Here is a 25253-nt window from a genome sequence, read left to right on the forward strand (position 1 = left end):
GATCCTGAACTAGAATAAGGGATTTGGGAAATAATTATTTCTTTTTATTACTCTTTCTTAAATGTATGTATATCTCACATTGATTTTAATGTTTAATATTAGAAGTGTTTTGGGTCTTGATTTAGAAATGGTGTGATGTTTCTGTGGCCAAAAATATCCCGTAGGAACGTAACTCTTGCTTATATCAATTAGCCTATGTAAAATGGTTTTGTTAGACATCGTATCACTTAAAGTTGCACTTTCCAAGAAACTAGAAATGATGTTAAGGGAGAACTTACTGTATATTAACTCATTAAATCCTCATAGCCCCATGAAGGAAGTTCATTCTACAGATGAGGAAACTGAGGCACTAAGAAGAAAAGCCAAGATCTGACTCCAGGCTCAACCCCTACTTCTATTACAACAAGAGATATGAAATCGTAGGAGATTTTGAAACCAGAAGCAAAACTTCCTTCCCTCCCACCTCCTGAAGAGAAAGGAATGGACATCTGGGGGGAAATCAGACCTACTCTAGCTTTGAGAGCCCTGTGATGCTCAAGACTCTGGAATCACACTGTCAGTTTGGAGCTTTAACAGGCATCATGTGTAGGACATTAAAAAAAAATTTTTTTTTATCCTCACCCGAGGACATTTTTCCATTTTTTGTTCAGGGAGAGTAGGAGGGAGGGAGAGAGAAAGGGGGGAGGAGACATCGACGTGAAAGGGACACATCGAGTGGCTGCCACCTGCACAACCCAACCAGGGCCGGGGACAAACTGCAACCGAGGTACATGCCCTTAGCGGGAACCGAACCCGGGTCTCTCTGGACCGCAGGCCAACACTCTAACTGCTGAGCCAAACTGGCCAGGGCATGTGTAGGACATTTTAAAATGTGAAGGCTTACAGAGCGCCAGGAGAACAAAAGTTCATGAAAAAATGCCCTTTTCTTTCAGGCTTCTCCATTTGGTTTTAACTCTTCAAAAACCTCATCCCAGGGTAACAGCTACTATGGCTCTTTGACTTCAAAGATGTTTGGAATTTATCATTAAATTCCTGGAAACTTGGACCCTGGAGATCCACTGACCTGAGTCCTGCTCTGTGACTTAGGGGTGAATGGTTTGACCTCTCTGAGCCTGACTTCTTGTCTAAAATAAGAGTAATAGTACTACCCCGACATGACTCCCCAGGCGTGTCATCAGAAACACTCAGTTAAGCCCATGCTCCAGCTGCACCCGACTTCTCAGGTTTGCCAAGCACTTAAACATGTCCCTGCTTTTGCACACGCTGTTCCCGCTTCAACTCCTAGTCACTCATTAAGGCCCTCTAACCCTTTCCCACCTGTTCCAGAATTGCTACAAATATGTTTCAGTGAAAAGCCAGAAAAGGTACTTCCCTGTGACACCCTCCCTGGGGCTCCCTGTCACTGCACACATATCACAGGGAAATGCAATAGTATGTGTATGCTTTGTCTCCCAGCAGCTGCCAGAACTTTCTGAGGGCTAGACTGGACCTGACTCATTCTAGGTCCTAGTGCCCAGTGTGCACATAGCCTGTGAAGTAGATTTCAATGCAAATTTGTTTTACTTGCTGAACCCAGGACAAATTTATATATGGGAATTGGTAAAAGGGAGCCAGTCTGTTATAGCCACAGAAAATGGCAGTGAGTGGACCTGGAGCAGCCTTGAGACAGGCCTGTTCTAGGAGGGGTTGAAGGGGACACAGTCCTTCCAAGGAAAATACACACTTGGTTCCAATGTCATCTCCTTCAGGAGGCTTCTCTGGTTCCTAACCCATCCGCTTCCTCTGATATCTCCCCAAGGCATTCACAGGATGGTCCCAAGTGACAAGGAGTGTCCAGGAGTGTTCCCACCTTTCGGATACCCACCCCCACTCAGACGCAGAGGTCCCTATGGTCACAGGTTCCATTTGGACGGGGAAGGTGATCTGGGTGAGCTGGGACCCCAGGCCCAGGTAGCTTTGCAGGCTGGATCTGAGTGCTGGGCACAACAGCCCCTCATCTTCCCAGGGCATTAGAGAAGCCTTTGCTAGAGGAAGAAAATTCCCAGGTCTGCAGCTTCCGGGACCCCGTCCTGAGAAGGGGACTGTGCTTTGCCCGCTAAGGGTAGCCCTACCCTTAATGTGCCCAAAGCTCATCCTGGTGCCTGAGCCCCAACCCCTCTGAATGCTAGTTCAGCCCCTGCTGGAGTGACAGCCTCCCAGACAGGGGAAAGGCTTTTGTTCCCAGGAAATGACTGTCAAAGGGAAAAGAGGTATATTCTTTCTTTTCTTTTTTTTTTTTGCTTAAGACAGAGACATCAATTTCTTTCCATCTGTCCCAAAAAGGGAAGAAAATTAAATTTGTTTTTACAAGGATGTCAGAACACTGCTTCAGTAGGGAATCAAGGTGTGTGACTGAGGCTGCGTCGGGGAGGAAGGGGACGGCGGGGGGTGGGGAGGTGAAGGAAGGGCAGGCACGGGGACGAAGGACAGACTCTGATATTGGGGGAAGCAAAGATCTGGGCTTGCCTGATTAAATGCCAAACAAATGAAAAGAAATACGTCTTTGCCTAGCTCTGGGTGGACCCCCCTCTCAGCAGCTTGAAGGGGGCAGCTAGAGCAGGTGGGGGACCCGGGAGCCCAGGGAAAAGGCAGAGGGGAGTCCACACTGACAGTAGCGCTGCTGTCATAAAAGCCTTCTTCCCCCAGTTCCTTCGGAGTCAGGTCCCCATGTGGGCAGTTCCAGCTCACCGGACACAGTGGGTGCAGCTAGATGTTGGGAGACAGGAAAGAGGATTTCTTGGAGGTTCTTCTCAGGAGGCTAGCCCCGGAGCAGGGGACAGGAAAAACCTGCACTGGTGCCTCAGATGCCCCACCCTGTCCCAGGGGCACTCACCCTCTGTGGAGCTCTACCACATGGTCTTGTCCTCTAGCACCTGGGCCATAAAAGCCAGGGTCCTTGGGACCCCCCAAAAGCATCTGCCCTTTGGCTTCAGAACCTAACCTCAATGCAGAACTACCTACCACTTCCTGCCTCAGCCCACCCACCACCGCCCCTTGGCACAGAGGCCAACTGGCAGCTACGGTTTTGGAACTGAAGCCGTGAAACCTCCTCACTCCTTTTGAGCCTCGTTAGGGACTCAGGGCTGAGGAGTCCACCCCGACTGTTCTGCTATCCTATCCTGGAGCCATCTGCCCTGCGACAGTGTCCTGTTCCAACCCCGAATGAGATGCAGTGCTGGGGACACTACTTCCGATGCTGAGGCACCCCCGCCCATTCCAAGGATGACTGTCAAGGAGTGAAAAGGTATTTTTTTTCTCTCCCTCTCTATTTGATTCTTTTTATAGAGATGGCAAGGTGGACCTGGACCTGACAAGCCCAGCCTTGAGCCCCACCTCCTGCTAGAACTCAGGGCGGGACACTACCCTAAAGTTGATGCCCCTATTCCCTGCACACAGGCCCTATCTCTGGGGCCCATTCTGGAGCGGTAGCCACGCCTCACTGTCCTGTCCTTGCATTTTGCCCGAGAAGAGGCCCTTCCTCACTACACAGAGGCCCAATCTTGCACTCAACTCTCAAGCCACTGTCCCCACCACTGCCCCTCCTGGGTCCTGGTCCCGGGACCTTCAGGTCTCAGTCCGTATCCTCACTGGCAAGCCCATCTCAGGGTCAGAGCTTGAAGCTGTCGCCAGGTCGAGTCCCCGCCCCACTGTAAGGCCCTATTTATCCACCCAGGTCTAGAGCCATTGGCCCTCTACCCTAGGAGTTGCTAGCTCCTCCTCCGGCCCCCCAACCCAGAGCCCTTGACCGTGCACTCAGTCCAGAGGCCGCGCCCCACCATCCTGCCCCGTGCCCCGCCCCAGAGGTCCACCCACAGTAGGGGCATCACTTGGCCCCGGCCTCATCTCAAGCCTGGGTCTGTTTTTCAAAACAGAGGCCCCTTTTACCCCCCATCGGCGTCGTGGCCCCTGCCCCCATTGAAACTCGGCGTGACCGCCGGTCTCGCCGAGGGGTGCGCGGTGGGCCAGCCCGGCCTGATCAGGCGGCGGCGCCACCAGGACCGTCGGAAGGGGTGCAAGCGGTGACCCGCTCGCGGACCGTGGCTTCGCGGGCGCGGCTGAAGCTGCCGGGCTCCGGGCGGCCGCAGGGCAAGCGGCAGAGCTGGCGGAAGCAGCGCTTGAAGTTCTCATCAAGGAAGGCATAGAGCAGGGGGTTGAGGCTGCTGTTGGCGTAGCCGAGCGCGATGCACAGGTGTAGCGCGGCCACCACGAGCGGGTCGCGGCGGTTGATGTCCACCAGCGTCCAGACAATGACGAAGATGTGGATGGGTGCCCAGCACACCACGAAGGCGCCCACCACCACCAGCACCATGCGCGTGATGCGCCGCAGACTGCGGTCCTTCTCCTTGGAGCCTGAGAGCAGGCGCACACTGCGCAGGCGCAGCAGCATGAGGCCATAGCACACGGTGATGATGAGGATGGGCACCACGAAGGCGAAGAGAAACACACAGATCTTGGTCACTGTGTCCCAGTACCAGCTGGGGCTGGGGAACTGGAGCGTGCACACCACTGCCCCATCTGGATGAAGGAAACAGAAACACAGGCAGGGTAAGGGCTTGGAAGCCTAAGAGGCTCTGCCTGCCTGCTCATCCACCTTTCTCAACTTGGTCAAGTCCCACTCTCTCCTCCTGGCCTTTGCTCATGGTGATTCCTCTACCTGAAATGCCCTTGTCACTTCTGCACTTGGTAAACTCTTACTCATCCTTCAAGACCCCAGCAGGATTGGCCCTAATAGAGAAGGTCTTCCTATATTCTCTCCCAGTCCCCTTATAAGCCTCTAGTCCATAGGCAACAATAATAATGAAATTTAGCCCAAGCTCACCAAATGCCAGTGATTATGACAACTGAAAACAGCTCACACATTTCCAAAGTAGCTTCAGTGGGGACAATATTGCTAAACTGACACAGAGAACATGAGTTAAGAGCAGGACTCAGGTCCTACTAACTGTGTGGTGTAGCAAATTATTCAAACTTCAAGAACTTCCCTAAAATGGGGCTAAAAACATTACCTAAACCCCATACGGTTGTTGTGAGAATTACATGGGCCAAGGCATGTAAAGCATTTAGCGGGGTTCAAGCTCTTGGTGCACTCACAGGGCAGAGGGGCAGATACATGTGGGAGTCCAGAGGTCAAGGCTAAGGCTGAGGAGGCAAATCTCAGCTTAATGGGAAAAACTTTCTGATGTCAGACTTGTCCAGAGATAAGAGCAGCACCCAGGATGGAATGAGCTCCCTGTTCCTAGAGCAAGGGCTTGGGTTGGATAAGCATCTTACAGGATGTTGTGAGATATAGATACAGGGCTGAGGAGACTCCCAAGGTCTTTTGGAATTCTGGAATTTGAGGAGCTATACAGTGGACTCAGAGCCTGAGAGTTATGAGAAGGGGACTGGGGATCCACAGACAGAGTAGACCCCGGACATCAGGGTGGCAGGATCCATAGGGGTGACTGAGTCTCAGGACTTCATTGTACAGATGGTAAAACCAGGCCCAGAGAGGAACAGCACTTTTCCAAGGTCACACAGCAAGTGGCATACAAGTAAGTGTCAATGGCACACACTGGAGAAGTGGTGTGTGTGTGTGTGTGTGTGAGAGAGAGAGAGAGACAGAGAGAGAGAGAGAGACAGAGACAGAGAGACAGAGAGAGAATGTGTATGGGTTTGGGTGCATGGAGTGAGGAGGCCCATCTGGCTCAGCCCCCAGCAGGGCTGCAGTTAATGGCCCGTAAACTAAAGGCTGACAGTGAGGAATGGGGCTCAGCTGCTGAGTCAAGACCAATAGCTCAGAGACTTTATAAGGGCTCAACCCTTGTGAGAGTCAATAACAGCCAAGAAGCCTCCCACCACGCCTGTTCCTCTCTTCCACCACAGCACTGATGGTCTGCAAACCTTCACTGCAGGGGCCAAAAGGGGCACTGATATGGGGGCAGGGGCCTTGGCTTTTATGCCAAATTCCACCAAATGTCTGGCTGTGTGACCCTAAGTGAACCATGAAGGTAGGAGTCCCTGCCTTGTTTATCTCATAGACTTAATCATTCTAATAGCTACTATTTATTAGGTCTGGCAATGAGCCAATATGTATGAGGTCATGCATATAACCTCATCTAATCTTCTCAACACCTCATGTTATAGTGTGGCTGACATAGGTTAGTGACCAGTGTCTTTGGCACCCTGCTGATGTACTTTTCCCACTTCTTTACATCCAGTTGGAGTCATGTGACCAGTTATTACTAGGAAGAGCTGGGTCATAACATTTAAAAGTGGTTGTGCTTCCTAGCTGGTGTGGCTCAGTGGATTGAGTGTCCTCCCATAGACTGAGAGGTCCCGGTTTGATTCCCAGTCAGGGCACATGCCCAAGGTTGTGGGCTCGATCCCATGAAGGGGGCGTGCAGGAGGCAGCCAATCAATGTTTCTATCTCTCTCCCTTCCTCTTGCTCTAAAAAAAAAAATCAATAAAAATCTTCTCTCTCTCTCCCATTTTTTGGGGGGAGGCAACCAAATTTTGGTGGCCTAAGGGGGGAAACATTAAACATAATAATAAAATAAACCAATAAAAAACATATTTTTAAAAAGCGGTTGTGCTTTCTCACCACGTCCTCTCCATATTCATCCGCTGGCCAGATGCCAGCAGTGGAGGATTCCAAAATCCTCATGTGGAGCCTGGGTCCCTGAATGATTGTGCGGCATAGAGACCCTCTTCTTGTTGCTTACATTGAACTATAATGTGAGTGAGAAATAAACTCCTTTCGTGTTAAGCCACTGAGCAGCTGTCCTGGCTGGTATGTGTGGTTACTATATAATAATTACTCTGAGGAAATGCAGCTATCTCTCATTCTCTGAAGGCCAATCTCTAGGTATTGCTTTGGTCATTTGAGCCAATGATTTCAAATTGGGGTGGAAGGGAATTTGGGATGGGACTGCAGATCTTATGGCCTCCACTGCTCACTAATCAGTGACGCCCTCACCCCACTGGCCATCCATCTATCTCCTTAAAGGTCAGTCATCCACACACTTCTGGGCAGTGGCTACATGCTCACAGATCAGCCATCCATAATCCCATTCATAATTGCCTTTGGCCAGCAACCCATATGACCACTGACCAGTCATTCATCCTCACTACCGTCAACCATTCACATTCCTCATCGGCCAGCCATTCCCATTCCCATTGGTTAACTATCCATACTCCCACTGGCCAGCCATCCATACACTTGCATTGATCAGCAATCCACATCTCTACCCTGGTAAGTGGCCTGTAAACCCACAGAGGCCCATGTGCTGTCTCCTGCGGTCACTCACCCCGGGGACGGGTCACAGCCATGATCATGATGGGTACACCAACACCCGAGGCCAGGACCCAGATGCAGATGTTGATCAGCTTGGCCTTGGCAGGTGTGCGGAAGTCTAGGGCCTTGACAGGGTGGCAGACAGCAATGTAGCGGTCAACACTCATCATGGTTAGTGTGAAGATGCTGGTGAACATATTGTAGTAGTCAATGGAGAGTACAACCTTGCAAAGCAGTTCCCCAAAGGGCCACGTCTCCATCAGGTACTTGGCGCTCTGGAAGGGCAGCGTGCTGGTGGCCAATGCATCTGCCAAGGCCAGGTTGAAGATGTAGATGTTGGTGGCTGTCTTCATCTTAGTGTACCTTAAAAGGAAGTGCATATATTACTGTTCCATTTCACAGATTTCAGCTTCACTTGAAACTCAGGGACTGTCCGAGGTCACACAAAAGGCGAGGGACTGGAACTCTGACCTACCTGACTCAGCATCATTCCTTTCCACTCAGATGTAAGAGCATTTCTCTGGCTGGGGATAACTGGCAGAAGGTATTTTAGAGAAAACCCTTATCTTTCGCAAATCAAACTGGGCTCCAGAGAAAAACAGGTCTAGCCTCGAATCCTGCCTCTACTATTTGTCAGCTGAATGATTCTGGGCTAGTAACTCAAACTCTCTAAGCCTTAGTGTCCACTGTAAAGAGGGGTGATACTTTTACCAACCTCATTCGGTTGTTATGAAATTTAGTAAGATGATATAGCACTTGGCTCAGAGCCCAAAGCATGGTAGGTGCTCAGTATATGATAGCTGTTGTTATTCTTCATATATAAAGAATGAATCTGGGGGTTAGACCAGAGTGACCTGACCCTCTACCACTGAGCTGGCTTTTTGGGAATATGATTGGGCAGCTCTGAGAGGGACTCTGCCTAGCAGAATGGCTGGGGCCTTAGACCGCCCGGAGTATCCTCCATGGTAGACCAGGGCTCCCAGTCCTTCCTGCAGTCCTATCCAGACCATCTTATTCCTATGCAGCTGGACTCACCCAGCTGTAGGGAAGGGGAGCAGGTGACAGTGTTTGACATCCAACACAGAGCATGTGCCCAGGTGTCCAAGCCTAAGTCTGCAACCAAGCCCTGCACCTGAAACTCTCCAATGTCCCTTCATGCTCTATGCTGCCATACAGCTGCTTGCACTACAGCTGGCCCCTTGCTAGGCCAACACTTACAGTCAAGGCCCCTTCTGTGCCAGGGCTTGGGCTGTGCACCAGGTAGCCTAGAGGAGGCTGCAAATGTTGAAACGGTCCCAGTGCAGTGTGATCATCACAGAAACACACAGGTACACTGAGGCAGGGGTAAGGACTGCTTTCAGAGTCCCTCTCAGAGCTGCCCAACCACTGCCCCTGGAGTGATCTGAGAAAACCAGAGAAGAGTTGTATGTGCGACTCCTCAGATTTTAGAGCACAAGAGCCCTGAGAGGCTGAGGGGAAGTGATTTTTATGAAAGCATGATCCAAGGACTTCCCTCAGGATCACTGGAAGACCCTGCAAGAAATGCAGATTTTTTTTTTCCTTTATTGATGTTAGAGAGAGAGGAAGGGAGAAGAAGAGAGAGATAGAAACATCAGTGAGAGAGAATATTGATTGGCTGCCTCCTGCATGCCCCCCACAGGGGATCGGGCCCACAACCTGGGCATATGTCCTGACTGGGAATCAAACTGGCGACTTCTTGGTGCATGGGTCGATGCTCAAGCACTGAGCCATACTGGTGGGACAGAAATGCAGATTCTTGTACCCCACCCCAGAACTTCTAGATCCTAATCTCTGAAAATCTTCATCTTTAACAAGAATCACCCCACAAAGTGATTCTTATGGACCCTAAACTTTGAGAAACACTATGTAGCCTAAAGTCCATATTGAGGAGAGATGGGGAAACTGAGCCAAGGTCACACAGTGACAGTGGCAGAGCCAAGTCAAGAACTTAAACCTCCTCTGACTCCCAGACCAATGCTTGCTCTCCACTGTACCCCAAGGGTGGAACCACACTTCTGCCTCTAACCCTCTAGGCTGGAATCCTCCGGACAGATGAGTGCCTTCAGGGTGTTTTGAATGACTGAATAAACTCTATCAGCCAAGGCTGTTCCTTCATGAAGTCACTGCTTTGTTTGGTTAAAAAAAAAAAACAAAACACATTGACTCACTCATTGTCCTCCAGGGCCAGCATCTGTCCCACTCCCTCCCAAAATAGCAGTCACTTGCCCTGCAGCTGGAGAACCGAAAAGTTTTGCTCAAAGACAGCAGAATTGCAAGTCCTGGGAAGTCTGTCTTCAGTGGGGTGTGGGATCACAGCTGTGTGGGAAGCAGGCTCAACCCCACAGCTGACTCCTCTAATTTCGCTTCTTTTACGCAGAACAATTAGAGGCTGTTCTCTGCCTGCTATTTTGAATTGTGAAGGATCCTTCGATTCCCAGAGGGGCTGGGATGCTGGGAAGCGGGTGATGAAGCTGCTGTAGCTGATGCAGGCAGGGCTGAGAGGCCCAGCGCGGATGGCCAGCCAGAGCCCCACAGCACCCTCCTGACAGGCCTCTCCTCCCCTTAGCTAACCTGCCAAGCCCTGTCCTGTTGGCCTCCTCAGTGCCGCTCTGCTGCCCTCAGGGCCCTGAAGTTCTCTCTACTTTCCACAAACTGGCCCTGACCACCTCTTGGGCCTCAGCTCCCAGAACCTTCCCCATGATGGATGTCCCCACCCGTGTCCTTGTCCCTGTTTCTTGGACACATCAAGCCCACTTCTCTCTTCCTAAAAGCCTCCACCCCCCGATTTTGCATGGCTTGCCCTTCACTTAACTCAAATGTCACCTCCTCAGAGAGGCTGCCTTGACCTCCCTATCTAAAGTAACCATCTCGCCCTGGCTGGTTTTGCTCAGTGGTTAGAGTGTCATCCTATAGACTGAAGAGTCTGGGGTTCTATTCTGGTCAAGGGCATGTACCCGGATTGCAGGTTCAATCCCCAGCCTGGTCAGGGTCATGCAGGAGGCAACCAACTGATGTGTCTCTCTCACATCAATGTCTGTCTGTCTGTCTGTCTGTCTGTCTGTCTCTCTCTGTCTCCCTCCCTCCCTTCCACTCTCTCTAAAAATCACTGAAAAAATACCCTTAGGTGAGGATTAACAACAACAAAAAAGTAAATAAAGTACCCCCTCCCCACTGTCACTGTCTCCTAACACTGCTTCATTCTTCTTTATAGCACCAACTACTGCCTGACTTAATATTTATCTTCTTTCCTGTCCATTTGCCTCTCTCACCCATGTAAACTTCCTGAAGACAAGGCACTTTGTCCATTTTGTTCCCTGCAGTATTTTTGGCCCCACCAATACTGCCTGGCAAATAGCAAGCTTTCAACAGACATTTGTTGTACAGTGCAGGTCTCGTCAGCTCTCACGGGGACCACCCAGCAGCCTCTTCGCCCAACAATTCACCATCCACGTGAGTCAGGGTTCTCACGATAAATGTGTTCAGGACACTCTTCTGCTTACAACCCTTCTGTGGCTCCCCGTTGCCATTTGGATAAAATCCAAACTCCTCAGACGAACATTCCACCTGGTGGGCTCCGTTCCCACAGTGCCTTCCCACGTCCACCCACATCTGTGGTTCCGCAGACATCTGATCTCGCATAGCCTTCCTCCTGAGAAACAGCTGCTGTAATGGTTTGGTGGGAATCCTTCCAGACCACATACACGCATATAGCTTTTTATAAATGTTATTTATGCCGACGTAATACAGTTACGTAGTATAAAAAGTCACATAGTGCTATAATGAAAATAGATGCCGCTCTGCCCTACCCTTTCCCATCCTCTGACCTGCTCCCCAGAGGCCATCGCTTTCCACATTTTTAGTTATTCTTGTAGTGATTATCTCCATAATTTAAACAATAAGCTTAAATGGCTATTTCTTGATGTAGCAATTTTAGACAATAAGTGAAGTTTGTATTTGGTTAAGGTAGGCTATGCAGCCATAACGAGCAATCCCCAAATCTCGGTGGCTTGACACTTTTTTTTTAAAGAATTTTAGAGCAGGAGGGAGAGAGGGAGGAAGAGAGAGAGAGAGAAACATCGATGTGAGAGAGACACATCGAGCGGTTGCCACCCACACGACCCCAACCAGGGCTGGGGACAAACTGCAACCAAGGTACATGCCCTTAGTGGGAACCGAACCCGGGACTCTCTGGTCCACAGGCCGATACTCTCACCACTGAGCAAAACCAGCCAGGGCAGCTTGACACTATCGTTAAGGCTTCTTTCTCACCCACGCAGGGTCCACTCCGTGCCTCCAGGACTATATTTCACGAGGCATCTCCAGCCCACTGCAATCCTGTGGCTCTGCGAGTCTCCTTGATCACCATGAGGGGGAAGAGACAGCTGCAGGGTCATCTAAGTGCTGGTCTAGCTGCAACATGGCACTTCCACCAGAAGCCAACTGACTAGAACTAGTCCTGTGGTCCCAGCCAAGGGCAAGGGGCTGAGAAGTACAGTCCTTTATGTGCCCAGAGGAGGGAGAACCAGATATTAGTGAACACTAGCAATGTCCCCCACAACTCCCTATTATGGTGGATGAGGATTAACTCTCTTACGCTACCCAACTCCACCTCCCCTCTCCATCCTCCCAATATAGTTTTGCCACAATTTTTTAATATAAGTGAAATTGATAATCAAGGTTTATACACTTTTCTTTTAGGGTTTACATTTGTATGACTTTGCAGATATTGTCCACTGCTGAGCCAAATGGTATGCTATAATTATATTTATTTTCTACTACAGATTTTTGTTTTTCTTGGAATCAATCATTGCCCCCCCTTTTTTTCATTTGCTTAGTTCTGTGTACATATTGCTCAACTCCTCAAACACTCCAGCAGACCTGTAAAATGCCTTTCCCATCAGTCACTTAATAGACTAGTTCCTTCTGTTTTCCTAGTGATGCACCTCCTGGAGCCACCCTCCTCCCCTCTGTCTGTGGGTGGTTCCTTTCTAGACCAGCTGCACACCTGTCCTCCTGGCTCGCAAGTCTTTTCTATCTTGGTTTATGCCCTCGTTTTGGTGGAGCACATCCTTTAGTCACTTCCTAAGAAAGGAAACATAGAAAGTAGAACCTTTATACTCTTACATATCTGAAAATGTCTTTCTTCTATCCTCACTTCTGATTTCTTTGGCTGTATAAAGAATAATAGGTTGGGCTGGCTGGTGTGGCTCAGTGGTTGAGCATCGACCCATGCATCGAAGAGGTCACCGGTTTGATTCCTAGTCAGGGCACACGCCCAGGTTGTGGGCCAGATCCCCGTTGGGGGCATGCAGGAGGTGGCCAGTTGGTGTTCTCTCTGTTGATATTTCTATCTCTCTCTCCCTCTCCTTGCCTCTCTCTCTAAAAATCAAAAAAGAAAAAAATTTTAAAAAAAGAAAAAAAGAATAGGTTGGAAATCATTTTCCATCTGAATGTTGAAGGCCTGGCTCCCTCATCTTCTAACTTCTAGGTTGCCACTGAGGTATCTGAACCATTCTGATTCCTGGTGATTTGTAAGCTGCCCTCCTCAGCCCCATAACTTTTAGTATTGTCTCTGTATTTCTAGTATTCTGACATTTGTAAGGATGTACCTTTGCATGGTTCTTTTCCATTGTTATTGGGTGCTCCCAGTCTGGAGATTCATGTCCTTCAGTGTGAAATGTCCTATCATTTATTTGGTCATCCCCCGCCCCTCCCACTTTGTCTGGAAGCCCCGAACAATCTGTTAGTCAGACATTGAGCCTCCTGCATTGATCTTTAATTTTCTTATCTTATCTCCATCTCTTTGTCTTTTGGGTACATCTTCTGGGAAATTTCCTTTTTGTTCTCTCTTAACCTTTATATTGACTTTTTTTTTTTTTTTTTTTATCCTCACCCGAGGACATTTTTTCATTTTTTGTTCAGGTAGAGTGGGAGGGAGAGAGAGGAACAGAGAGAGAGAGAGAAACATCGATGTGAAAGGAACACATCGAGTGGCTGCCACCCGCACGACTGACCAGGGCCGGGGACAAACTGCAACCGAGGTACGCGCCCCCAGCGGGAACCGAACCCAGGTCTCTCAGGACCGCAGGCCGACACTCTAACCGCTGAGCCAAACCGGCCAGGGCTATATTGACTTTTTAAAAGTTATAGCTCTTGTGTTTTATTTTCTCAGTGCCCTTTCTTCTTATTCCTTTTTATATAACATCTTATTTCATGGATACAATATCTCCTCTCCGCATTGTCTTTTTCCTTCAGATATTCCTGTTTATTTGTCTATTTTGGCCTTTCTCTCTTTCCTGGAGACTTCCTTCGAATATCTGGTGATATGTGACTAACGGTGGATCTTTCAGTGAAGTACTAAATAACTGACAGGTGTGTGTGTGTGTATCACTGCAGGGACCCTGTGTACTAGTTAGTGGGCTTCACTCTAGAGGGACTGAGCAAAGATCTGGCTTTACACCAGAGGACAGCTAAATATCAGTGTCTGTCATTCTCTTTTCTAGGGATTTCAGAAAAGAATCCTCCCAACTCCTGCCTGGCAACACACGCCTGGCTGTCAGGATTCCGACAGCAGAGACAGAGAAGGTATCTGGGGACCCCTCCATTTTCCATTCGCTATCTCACTCTGACCCTTTCTGTGTCTGCTGGCCCTGAGTTCAGTTTTTCCAGGTTAACTTCTCTGGGGGAAAACCTTGACCTCCTGCAGAGTAGGGGTTAGTCACCTGGTGGTGCATGGTCCAAGAGAGAGAGAAACCTAAAGGTCTCACTGCTCGCTCTGTAGATAATTAATTCCCTGCCCGTTTTCAGTCCCACACCTCACCCCTGCTCAGCCAGTTACTCCTCTTTCACTTGCTTTTCATCATCCAAATACGTGTTGACATCTCTTAAGGAGCATAAACTGAGGCATAAGAGGTAAAGCGACCTATCCAAGTCACATGGCCAGTACGTGGCAGAGCTGGTATTAATTGAGGCAGTCTAGTGCCAACACAGCTGGTAATGACTGCTGTGCTGCCCCCCAGTGCGGGTACCTCCCTTCGTCCCCCTCTTCTCATAGTCAGTGAGGTCAGGGAACATGAGCTCGTGCTGAGGCTGTTCACTTATCCAGCAGGTATTAATCAAGCACCTGGTATGTGCCAGGCCCTGAGTCAGGGATACAGGAGAGAAGATGATAGTCTGGTTTCTTGAAATTTATGGCCGTAGGGAGAGGGAAGACACGAAACAAATTGCTGTATTAATTAATGTATAGTCAGTCACCCACTATCACCACTCTACCATGAAGGATAAGAGATGGGTATAGTGATGGACATCACCCAGTAGGAGTATGAGGGGGTTTGTGGAAGGAACCTGGCATAGATTGAGAGGTCAGTGATGGCTTTTCTGAGATGTGCTATGAACTGAACTGTGTTCCCCAAAATTCTCATCGAAGCCCCACCCACACCCACCCCCCGCCACAGTGTGATAGTATTCGAAGATGGGGCCTTGGGATACACTTAGGGTTACATGAGGTCATGAGTGCAGTGCCTTCGTGAGGGGATTAGTGCCCTTATGAGAAGAGACATCTGAGAGAGTCTCTCTTATAAGGGTGCTAATATTTCTCTCTTTCTCTCCTCCCTCTCCCCCTCCCCCTGTCTCCCACTCTCTCCTTCTGCCCTTGCCATGTGAGACGACAGCTATCTACAAGCCAGGAAGAGAGCTCTCACCGGAAACCAACCATGCTGGCACCTTGATCTTGAACGTTAGCCTCCAGAACTAGGAGAAAATAAATTGTTGTTTAAGCCAACCGGTTTACGGTATTTTATCATGGCAGTTCAAGCTGAGAAAAAATGACATTTCTGCCAGCTTGGAAAGAATGAGAAGGAGTCAGCCATGTGAAGATAAAGGGGTAGGTTGCTTCAGACAGAAAGAACTACATGTGCAAAGACCCTGTGGCAGGAAAGAGCTTGGTGAGCTGCAGGAATCGTCAGAAAGCAAGTGTAACTAAAGGGTAGTTAGCCAGAGAGGAAACAACAGGAGAGGCAGCAGGAGAAATCAGCAGGGGTCAAACATGCAGAGTTCTTGGGCCATCGCAAGAAGTTCGGATTTTATTCTGAGTGAAAGGGGAAGTCACTGGAGATTTTAAGCAGAGGAGTGATATGATCTGATGTATGTGTGTTTCTAAAAGATCACTCTGGCCCTGGCCAGTTTGGCTCAGCGATTAGAGCATCGGCCTGCGGTCCAGAGAGATCTGGGTTCGGTTCCTGCTAAGGGCATGTACCTCAGTTGCAGTTTGTCCTCAGCCCTGGTTGGGTCGTGCAGGTGGCAGCCACTCGATGTGTCCCTTTCACATCGATGTTTCTTTCTCTCTCTTCCTCTCTCTCCCTCCCACTCTATCTGAACAAAAAATGGAAAAATGTCGTTGGGTGAGGATAAAAAAATAACAGTTCACTCTGACTACTGTGTACAGACTAGATGGAGAGCAGAGCAAGAGTGGGCAAGACACGGAACTTTCTAGAAAGATAAAGTGCTTATTGCCTCACTCCCAACATCCAACTGTTGGTCTCACTTTTTTTTTCACCCCTATTTCAAAAAGTTTTTGATATAACATTGGGCTCCTACTTTATACCACATTAAAAAATTAACTCAAAATGGATGAAGAGCTGAAACTATGAAACTCTTAGAAGAAAACATAGGAAAAGCCTCATGACACTGGATTTGGCAATGATTACTTGGATATGATACCAAATGCACAGGCAACAAAAAATAAAATAGATAAATTGGACCGCATCAAAATTAAAAGCTTTTGTGCATAAAAAGACACTATCAACAAAGTGAAAAGGCCACCCACAGATGGGAGAAAATATCTGCAAACCACATATCTGATAAGGGATTAATATCCAAAATATATAATGAACTCCTATATATAATGAACAACTCAACAATAAAAAATAGCCTGGCTGAGGCGGCTCAGTGGTTGAGCTTCAGTCCATGTACCAAGAGGTTGCCAGCTCCATTCCTGGTCAGGGCACATGCCCAGGTTGTGTGCCAAAGCCCACATGCAAGAGGCGGCCACTAGATGTTATCTCTCATCTATGTTTGTATCTCTCTCTCCCTTCTTCGTTCTCTAAAAATAAATCAATTAAGAAAAAAATATTTTTTAAATAATAATAATTTTTTTTTAAAGATTTTTTTAAAAGGCAAAGGACTTGGATAGACATTTCTCTAAAGAGACACAGAAGGGCCCGGCCAGTGTGGCTCAACAGTTGAGCGTCGACCCATGCACCAAGAGGTTGCCGGTTCGATTCCCATTAAGGGCACATGCCCAGGTTGTGGGCTCAATCCCCAGTGGGGGACATGTAGGAGGCGGCCAATTGATGTCTCTATCTCTCTCTCCTTCCTCTCTAAAAATCAATAATAAAACAAAAATTTTTTAATAAAAAAAAAGATATACAGATGGGCCTGGCAGGTGTGGCTCAGTGTTTTGAGCATCATCCCATGGGCCAAGAGTCCCGGTTCAATTCCAGTCAAGGGCACGTACCTGGGTTGCAGTTCAGTCCCCGGCCCCAGTGGGGGTCATGCGGGAGGCAACCAATCGATGTGTCTCTCTCACATCAATGTTTTTCTTTCTCTTCCTCTCTCTCTCTTCTTCTCTCTCTCTCCTTCACACTCTATCTGAAGATAAATGGAAAAATATCTTTGGGTGAGGATTAAAAGAAAATGGTTAAGATGGTAAATTTTATGTTATGTGTACTTAACCACAATAAGAAAAAAAAGGTTAGGATAATCAAGAGCTGTGGCTATTTTCTAAGCTGGAGAATAAGGTGAGTCCTTCAGAGCCATTCAGATCTTAGCTCCTCAACAGACTTAGCTGTGTGATCATGGATAAATTACTTTGCCTCTCTGAACCTGTTTTCTTGTTGGTAATTTCAGTGTAATCATGTTTTAGGAGCCAAAATATGTGAAAATGTCTAGCTTACTAGCCAGCATGTAGATAATAACTGGCCGCACTTTTGGTGGTTTTTGTTTTTTTTTCTTCTAATATTGTCCTGCTTTTTTTCTCATAAGGTTCAATCCTCACCATTGGACCCACCCCTGGGGGTGAGGATGGTAAGCTCTGGCTGAACCTCTATTGACTCTGAGATGCATTGGGAAACCCTTTACTTTCTTTCTAAGTCAAATCCCCATTAGCTCATCCTGAATTATGCAGCTGCTAGGACATTTGCTCCCAACATCTCAGTCCTCAGCCTTCCTTTATACGAATGGGGTTTCAGAGCTCCAAACCCCTCCCACCTTCTGTCCAACAGCCCCATCGTCATCATCACCACCTCTATTAATTTTCCTCCAGTTTGAAGGAGATGGGGCATGCTCTGTGACAGAAGCACAGCGGGGCCACATTAAATCCACACACCCTCCCAAGCCTCTGAAGAACGGGGCTTCTCAGATGACAAGTAAGCTCCTTGCAAGAATTTTCTCCCGCGGGCGCACCCAGGGCAGCTGGTTAGACTGGCTGACGTCTTAATGCCCGGTGCCCGGGAGAAAGCTAAAACGGTCCCTCCTTTGTGCAAGGCCTCGCTGGAACCGGACTGACAGCTTTGTGTGGGTTGTGTTTCCTTTAAGCAATCTTCTCTGAGTGCCTTTTCTCTCATGTGCCAGGCATTACGCCAAAAGCAGCAAATGCATGATTTTATCTCATCCTCACTGCAGCCCTGAGTGTCAATACCGTGCTCAGTCGACAGATGAGGCCAGTTAGATGGCTCACCCAGACACATGGCTAGGAAGTGACAGTGACAGGATGTAAATTTAGATCTGGTTTCCAGAGCCCACGCTCATAACCCTTTCATAACCCCTCGGGTCTGTGCTTTGCTGGTCACTGTCCTCGAGCCTCCTTGTCACCTACACTGCAAAGGCAAGGCAGGTGCAGCCCCTTAGGCAGTGCAGAGACACCACCCCTGGCTTTTGTAATTCCTTTACATCTGCCAACCACCTAAACTATAGAGAAACTTGAATCCCCCAAATACCTGGAGGCTTATCATGTATAAAAGGCGGCTGGAACCCGGGTGCTGGGCTCAGCCTTTGGAGGTGACTCTGTTGGGACAGCACTGGTGCACATTAAACAGTCCTTTTCTAATCCCCTGAGTGTGTGCAGTCTGTCTCTTCCCGCCGACCGAATTTCTGCCACAATGACACTACCTTATCAAACACTGGCCATAGTGCGGGGCCCAATCCGGAGGCCAGGACTGAGTGGAGCAAACTGGTCCAGAGGTAGACGGGCTCCATAGCATTCATCTGGTTTTCATACATGTCTGGACCCTGCTGTGGCCGGGGCTTTGGAGACAACCTGCTCACAATTCAGATGGGGTCAGGGAGAGGCAGACTTATAAACATCAGAACAATGTCACAGGCACAGTGAGGGGGCCCAATGGGGAGTTATTATTTATGGGGCAAGAAGGAGTGGTCAAGTCAGCACAAAACATAGACCTCTGGTCATGAGGGAGCAGCAACCAGTATTTATGAACAATGACGTGTAAGGTCTTCTCAGGCATGACTTTTATGTACTTCTTGTGTTGGACACTGACTATGTGCCAGGCACTGGGAAAGCATTCTGCATCATTTAATCCTCCCAGACCCCCTATGGGGTAGACAGTACTTATTATTCCCAGTTTACACAGAACTTGCTGAAGGTTGCCCAGTCACAAAGAGGCTGAGCAGAGATTCAAACCCAGAGTTCTTCCTTGAAATCTCAGTGCCTTCCTTTGACTTCAGTTTCAGCTTCTCTGTTGTGGACCCAAAGTACTCCATGTGCCCCTCACATACTCTCTTTGACAATTAAGACATAAGCTCCCCAGAGCATGGCATTTGTCTTGATCACCACTGTGCCCCTAGAACTTACAGCAGCCCTACCAGAAAGCAGGCGACCCAAACCCTTTTGGTGAATGAATGAATGTTGATGAGTCAGTCTTCCAAGCTAGACTGAGACATTCTTTTAACATTTTTTTTAGTTTTCACTCAAGGATATGTTTATTGATTTGAGAGAGCAAGAGAGAGAAAAACATCAATGTGAGAAAGAAACAGCACATGCGCCCCAATCGGGGATAGAACGTGCAACCTGGGCATGTCCCCTGACCAGGAATCAAACTCACAACATAGGTATGTGCCCTGAACAGGAATCAAACCCACAACCTTTCAGTGTATGTATGATGCTCCAACCAACTGAACCACGCAGCCAGAGCTGACATTCTTCAGGAATGTCTATGTTTCCCTGTACAGCATGTCCCCTTCATGCTGTGCAGGGGAAACAGCATTTACTAGAGAACTCTCTGTGGATAGAGGGGTTAAGGTGCCCTGATCCCTGGAAGTAACCAATCACGGAGTGAAGAGCTCAGATTGGGACAGCCCTTCCCCACTCCCTGCCTCTCCTTCTTCCTTCTTCCTTCTTCCCCTCCTGCCTTCTGGACCAACCCATGTCCCCTGAAGGACATCTGAGCTTGACCCTGCTTGCCCTGAATCTGAAGTGACTCAGCTCTGCAGCAGCAAAGGGAAATATTGTCAGATCATTTATCTAAAATAGCTGATTTGTTTTCAACTAAACTGAGAGGATTTTTTTTTTTTCTGTTTATGCACAAAAGCCCATGTGGGTCAAAGTCAGGGCAAGAGACCTAAAAACCAAAACAATAACAGCAACAACAAGATAAAGAGCATCAACCTTCAGTCTGATCGACCTTGTGGTACTTGAAGAACCAAACTGAACAAAATGGCTTCAGCCTAGATCAACTCATTTGGTCCCAAACGGTGTAGGTTGCTGGAATATTTAGAATTAATTTTATTCCCAAATGCATTTTGAGACCTCAAAAATAACAGCTGCACACTGTAAAATGTTCAAACAATACAGAACAATTTAATGAAGAAAGTTTAAAAACCATCATTATGCCCTGATTGGTTTGGCTCAGTGGTTGGAGCATCAGCCTGTGGACCAGAGGGTCCCGGGTTTGGTTCCTGCTAGGGGCACGTACCAAAAACATGAATAATTAAATAAATTGTAGTAGAATCCATGTGACATCAAGTTTTTTTTAAAAAATAAAATAAAAACCATCATTAATATCACAGACCAAATTTACAGGTAACATTCGAACACACATACCCTGTTTTATATCATTGGGATCTTGTTCCCATATAACCTGTTTCTTTCTCTCAAAAATATGCTGTGACCCTCTTTCTATAACCATAGATACAAATTAATATAGTTTTTGGAGGCTGAATGGACTGTTATTTTAGTCTAGAGGCCAACAAACTTCTGTCTGTCGAGTCAGAGAATAAATATTTTAGGTTTTGTAGATCACATAAGGTCTCTGTTGCACATTCTCTTTTTTTCTTTTAACAACCCTTTAAGAGTATAAAAGCCAATTTTGGTGCAAGGACCACACAAAAGCAGACTTCAGACTAGATCTAGTCTCATAGATACTAAAGCTCCTGAATAAAATTACTTAATAAATCACCTGTTGAAAGATGTATAGATGGTTTCCTCTCTTTTTGTTATTATAAATAATGCATCTTTGTGCACACAGCTATCTGGGGGTCTCCTAGAGAAAAAAAAATCCTAGAATCGGAGCTAGAAGGAAACTTCTCAGTGAGGGCGTTCCCTCCATGGCATACCAGTTAGACGGCTATGCAGTTTCTACTTGAGTGTGTCGGGCACAGGGAACTCACCACGGGCAGGCACAACCCATCCCATTGCTGGGACAACCCCGGGGCAGACAAGTTCTTTTCTCTTTTTGGGGGGAGAGGGTCAGAGGAGGGCTAAAGATGAGCTCCTTCTTACCTGGCGCTGTTTTTCCTGGTCCTGCCCATAGAATCACAGGACCTAAACCTAACCCTCTCCCTTCCACGTGCTGGAAAATGACATGGTAACAGTACACACCTCATCCAGCTGGGGAGACCTGAGTTACTACAGGGCGGTGCTCCGTGTTAGCTGTCCCGGCTGGAGATCTGCCGTCTCAGCCCTGTGTGGCCGCGCGCGGAGCTCCCGCTGGTTTGCCCTCATGTGTTCATCCATGTGATTATCTGAGTGAAGATGACACCGCCTCTTAGGTGAATGGAGGGCCCGAGATGATGCAGATAAATCACATACAGGCACACAGATGGTGCTCAGGCCTGGCCTTCTCCCATCTCTCCAGGCAAGTAAATGAGGCCAAATCCATGTTCTGTGGGATCTGTAACTTCAGTCCACGTGAACATATGTCCCAGCCAGCACAGATGGCTTCTGAGGACAAATTTCCAGGTTTCTGTCCCGTGGCTGGCTGAATCCACCCATAACCAGATGTAGTTTCCATGTACCTGCTTCCTAACTGGCATCACTGCTGGTAGAATGTCAGCTGAAGCTGCACCCCCGTCACACATGTCCCCCAGACCGGCCTCCCCAAATCACAACTTCGTTCATCTCCTTCTACCTCTAAACCACTCGAGAAACTCCCCGCTCCCTGCACCTCCACGTTGTGGGCCAGGGACTCAGTAGATACTGTCACCACCAAGGCTTTAATAACTGCAGTGGGTTGAAAGTGGCCCTGAAGAGACAAGTCCCCATGGCCTTATTTGGAAAAAGGTCTTTACAGATGTAATTACATTAAGGATCTCCAGAGGAGACCATCCTGGATTATTTGGGTCAGCCCTAACTCCAATGACAAGTGTGCTTGTAAGAGACACACAGGAAGAAGAAGAGACGGCCACAGAAGATGGAAGCAGAGGTCAGAGCGATGCAGCCACAAGCCAAAGGATGCCTGGAGCCACCCGAAGCTGGAAGGGTCCAGGAAGGATTCTCCCCAAGAGCCTGCAGAGGGAGTACAGTTCTGAAGCCCTGCAGACATTTTTGGACTTCAGGCCTTCAGAACTCGAGAGAATACGTTTCTGTTGTTCTAGCCATCAAGTTTGTGGGCATGTGTTACAGCAGCCCATGATACAGTAAAGGATCGAACCAGGGAGAAGCACAGACTTTGGCACCAAACACACTAGATTTAAGCCCCAGCTCTACCTCTAGCAGTCTGACCTTGGGCGGGCTCTGACATCTGTGAGCCTCAGTTTGCTCGTCTGTGAACTGGGTATAACAATCTTACCACATGAGGGTGTGTGAGTATAGAATGAGCTCGTGTCTAGGATGTCCCTTGCACACTGCCAGGGGCACTCATATAACAGTAGCTTCTCTTCTTGTCCAGATGAGGAAAATGGGTCCAGAATGACACCTGCTAAGCAGCTCTGGGAGTCCCAGGAACCTGACTCCCACGTGCCCTTGCTAACCTGCCTCCAGTGGGTAGGACACAGAGCCCTGTGCTGGAACTTCAGCACTGGAAGAAGCTCTGATCTGCAACAATGAGTTCAAAACTCCTCTCCCACTTTACAGATGGGGAAACTGAGGCCTGGAGAGGGAACGATGTAAGGCACAAGGTTACATAGAGTACTGGCTCTCCTGACTTCTGGGAGGCTAATCTGTACTTCTCCAAGCTGCTCGTCCAGGAGCTAAGTCCCACATGAGGGTTCGGAGGACAGAGGGAATGGGGGCTCCTCTCCATGGCGTCAGAATCCCTGAAGCCCTGGGCTCTGAGTGGAGGCCTATGTTCTAGGTCCCATGTCCAGTGAGTAACCAAGGTAGGGTAGGTCCATGGATAGAACGGCCCCCATCACTGTCTTCACCTTCGCCACCATCTCCATCACAGCAGCAACACAGACTCAGTGCTGACACGGTCCTGACACGGTCCTGACATCGTCTACTCAATTCGACCATGACATTCACACAGATGATCTCGTTTAATCACCAACAACCGCGTGAAATTGCTACTATTATCATCCTCACACATAGGAGGATAGGAGGACACCGAGCCTTGGAGAGTGTACGGGGTTGAACAGGTGCTCCCAGAATTCTCCACTACCCGGGACCTCAGAATGTGACCTTTTTGGAAACAGAGTCTTTACAGGTGAAATTCATTAAGATGAAGCCACACTAGATCAGAGTGGGCCCCAAATTCAACGACTGGTGTCCTTATAAAAGGAAGCACAGAGACACAGACAGAAGGAAACGGCCATGTGAAAACAGACAGAAACTGGAGTGACGCGGCTGCCAGCCCAGGGGAGGCCAAGGGCTGCCGGTGAGCCAGGAAGCCAGGAAGGAGGGTCCTTCCCTAGGGCCGTCAGAGGGAGTGTGGCCCTGCTTGCTTTCCGACCTCTAGACTCCTACACCGCTGCCTTAGGCCACCCAGTTTATGGTCATTTGTACAGTGCCTAAAACACAGCCCTGGCCGGTTTGGTTCAGTGGTTAGAGCGTCGGCCCACAGACCAATGAGTCGCGGGTTCAGTTCTGGCCAAGGGCACGTACCTGGGTTGCGGTTCATCCCTGACCCTGGTCAGGGTCGTGCGGGAGGCAACCAGTCTATGTGTGTCTCTCACGTCGATGTTTTTCTCTCTCTCCCTTCCACTCTATCTGAAGATAAATAGAAAGAAAAAAAATGTCCTTGGGTGAGGATTGAAACAAACAAACACAGAAGCAGCGTCTGTGAAAATGGCTCCACTCTGCAGCTCTCCCAACAAAAGGACTTCTCTCATCAGGAATATCGAATGTTAGCACTGAAAGGAAAGGTGGCCGCTGAGAGTATTTACTGAGCACTTACTAGGTGCCAGATGCCCTGCTAAAAACGTGCCACATGTGTGTTCATTATCCCGCTGAATCTGCATAACCACCAGGAAGCGAGCATCACTAACACCATTTTACAGATGAGGAATGTTGAGGCTCAGTGGGGTGACGTTAGGCCTCAGGTCCCTCGGACTCCAGAACCCACACTCCTAACCTCTACCACACCTTCTTCTCGCTGTAGGTCAAGTTCGATCCCTTTTGTTTTACAAATGAGGAAACCAAGGCTCAGCTACAGCAGTGATCCCAAAGGCTCTGCCCACTGTGGGGAACTGCTTAAATAAAGCAGCTGCCAGCCTGCCAGGGTCCAGTGGGGGCGCCCTCAATTTGCAGACAAAGGATGGCTGCTCTTCCAAATGGCAAAACAAGGCAGCTGGGCAGCAAGGGCCGCACGCTACATCCCTGTCCCCCATTTAAACGGGAGTGGCGAGTGGCCAGAAATTAACTAGCTGTATCAGTTTTGGCCAAGCCTGAGGAAGGAAAGTGGTTGATTATGAGACTCCGAGAGTGTGTCACAGGAGAAGATTAAGGGTTGGAATATGGAAATACAAGGCCCCTGAGTTAAGCATGAGTAGGGAGGCCGACCAGGTCAGCAATGAACAGGGCAGACTCCTTGTTCCGTTCAAGAACCACAGTACGCTCATGGAAGGCAGGGAAGAGAAGTTCTTCTCCATCACCCTGGCTCTGCTTCTGGCTTAAGGATGGCTGGACCAAAGGGAGCAGCTGGACACAACAGAGGCCCCAAGAAAGCAGAGTTCCTGAAGTGTGACTTGCCAACCTATGGGTCTCTGGATATAGGGCATGTCCTTCCTACAAACGCCTACTGGCATGACGCCCGAGTGTCAGCCCCTAGGCTGGGGCTCTAGCACTGAACGAAGGATTCTCCCTTCCCCCCACATCTGCTCATTTGTGGGGGGAGAGAGATGAGCAATCACATGTTTGAAAATGTGTGTGGTCCCTACTCTGACGGGGTCACATAGGGCACTGTGGGAACACAGAGGAGGGGGATCAGAGAAGGCCCCCTGGAGGAGGCCTTTCCTAAGCTGAGAAGGTTATCCAAGAGAGAACAGAGGGCTGAGGTCCCTGCACATTCTATTTCCCTCTTGTCTGGTAGTTGGGGGATTTTTATTATAGATCCCAACTCAACAGAGGGAATCTCATTAACAAAGTGTCAACTGGATATTTAAGAAATGCTTAGTGATGGCTCCTTAGGGCCAGGGGTTGAACTCGGAAACAGGAGAGAAGATGAATGGGACACAATTCCTGTCCTC

The 25253-nt window shown here is 48.6% G+C and overlaps 1 protein-coding gene across 1 annotated transcript in view; it reads right to left on the reverse strand.

The window, feature by feature from the left end:
- Positions 1–4008: 4008 nt before the first annotated feature.
- The window catches only part of OPRD1 (opioid receptor delta 1), a 34961-nt gene continuing 13716 nt past the window's right edge, over positions 4009–25253 (reverse strand). Inside the window, exons 2-3 of the mRNA XM_036256643.1 lie at positions 7330–7679; positions 4009–4554 (exon numbers count right to left, since the gene is read on the reverse strand). Of these exons, the coding sequence (XP_036112536.1) occupies positions 4016–4554; positions 7330–7679 (889 nt within the window). The 3' untranslated portion in view covers positions 4009–4015. The remainder of the gene's footprint in view (positions 4555–7329; positions 7680–25253) is intronic.

Source organism: Molossus molossus, unplaced genomic scaffold (genome assembly GCF_014108415.1).
Source record: "Molossus molossus isolate mMolMol1 unplaced genomic scaffold, mMolMol1.p scaffold_m16_p_12, whole genome shotgun sequence".
Classification (NCBI taxonomy): domain Eukaryota; kingdom Metazoa; phylum Chordata; class Mammalia; order Chiroptera; family Molossidae; genus Molossus; species Molossus molossus.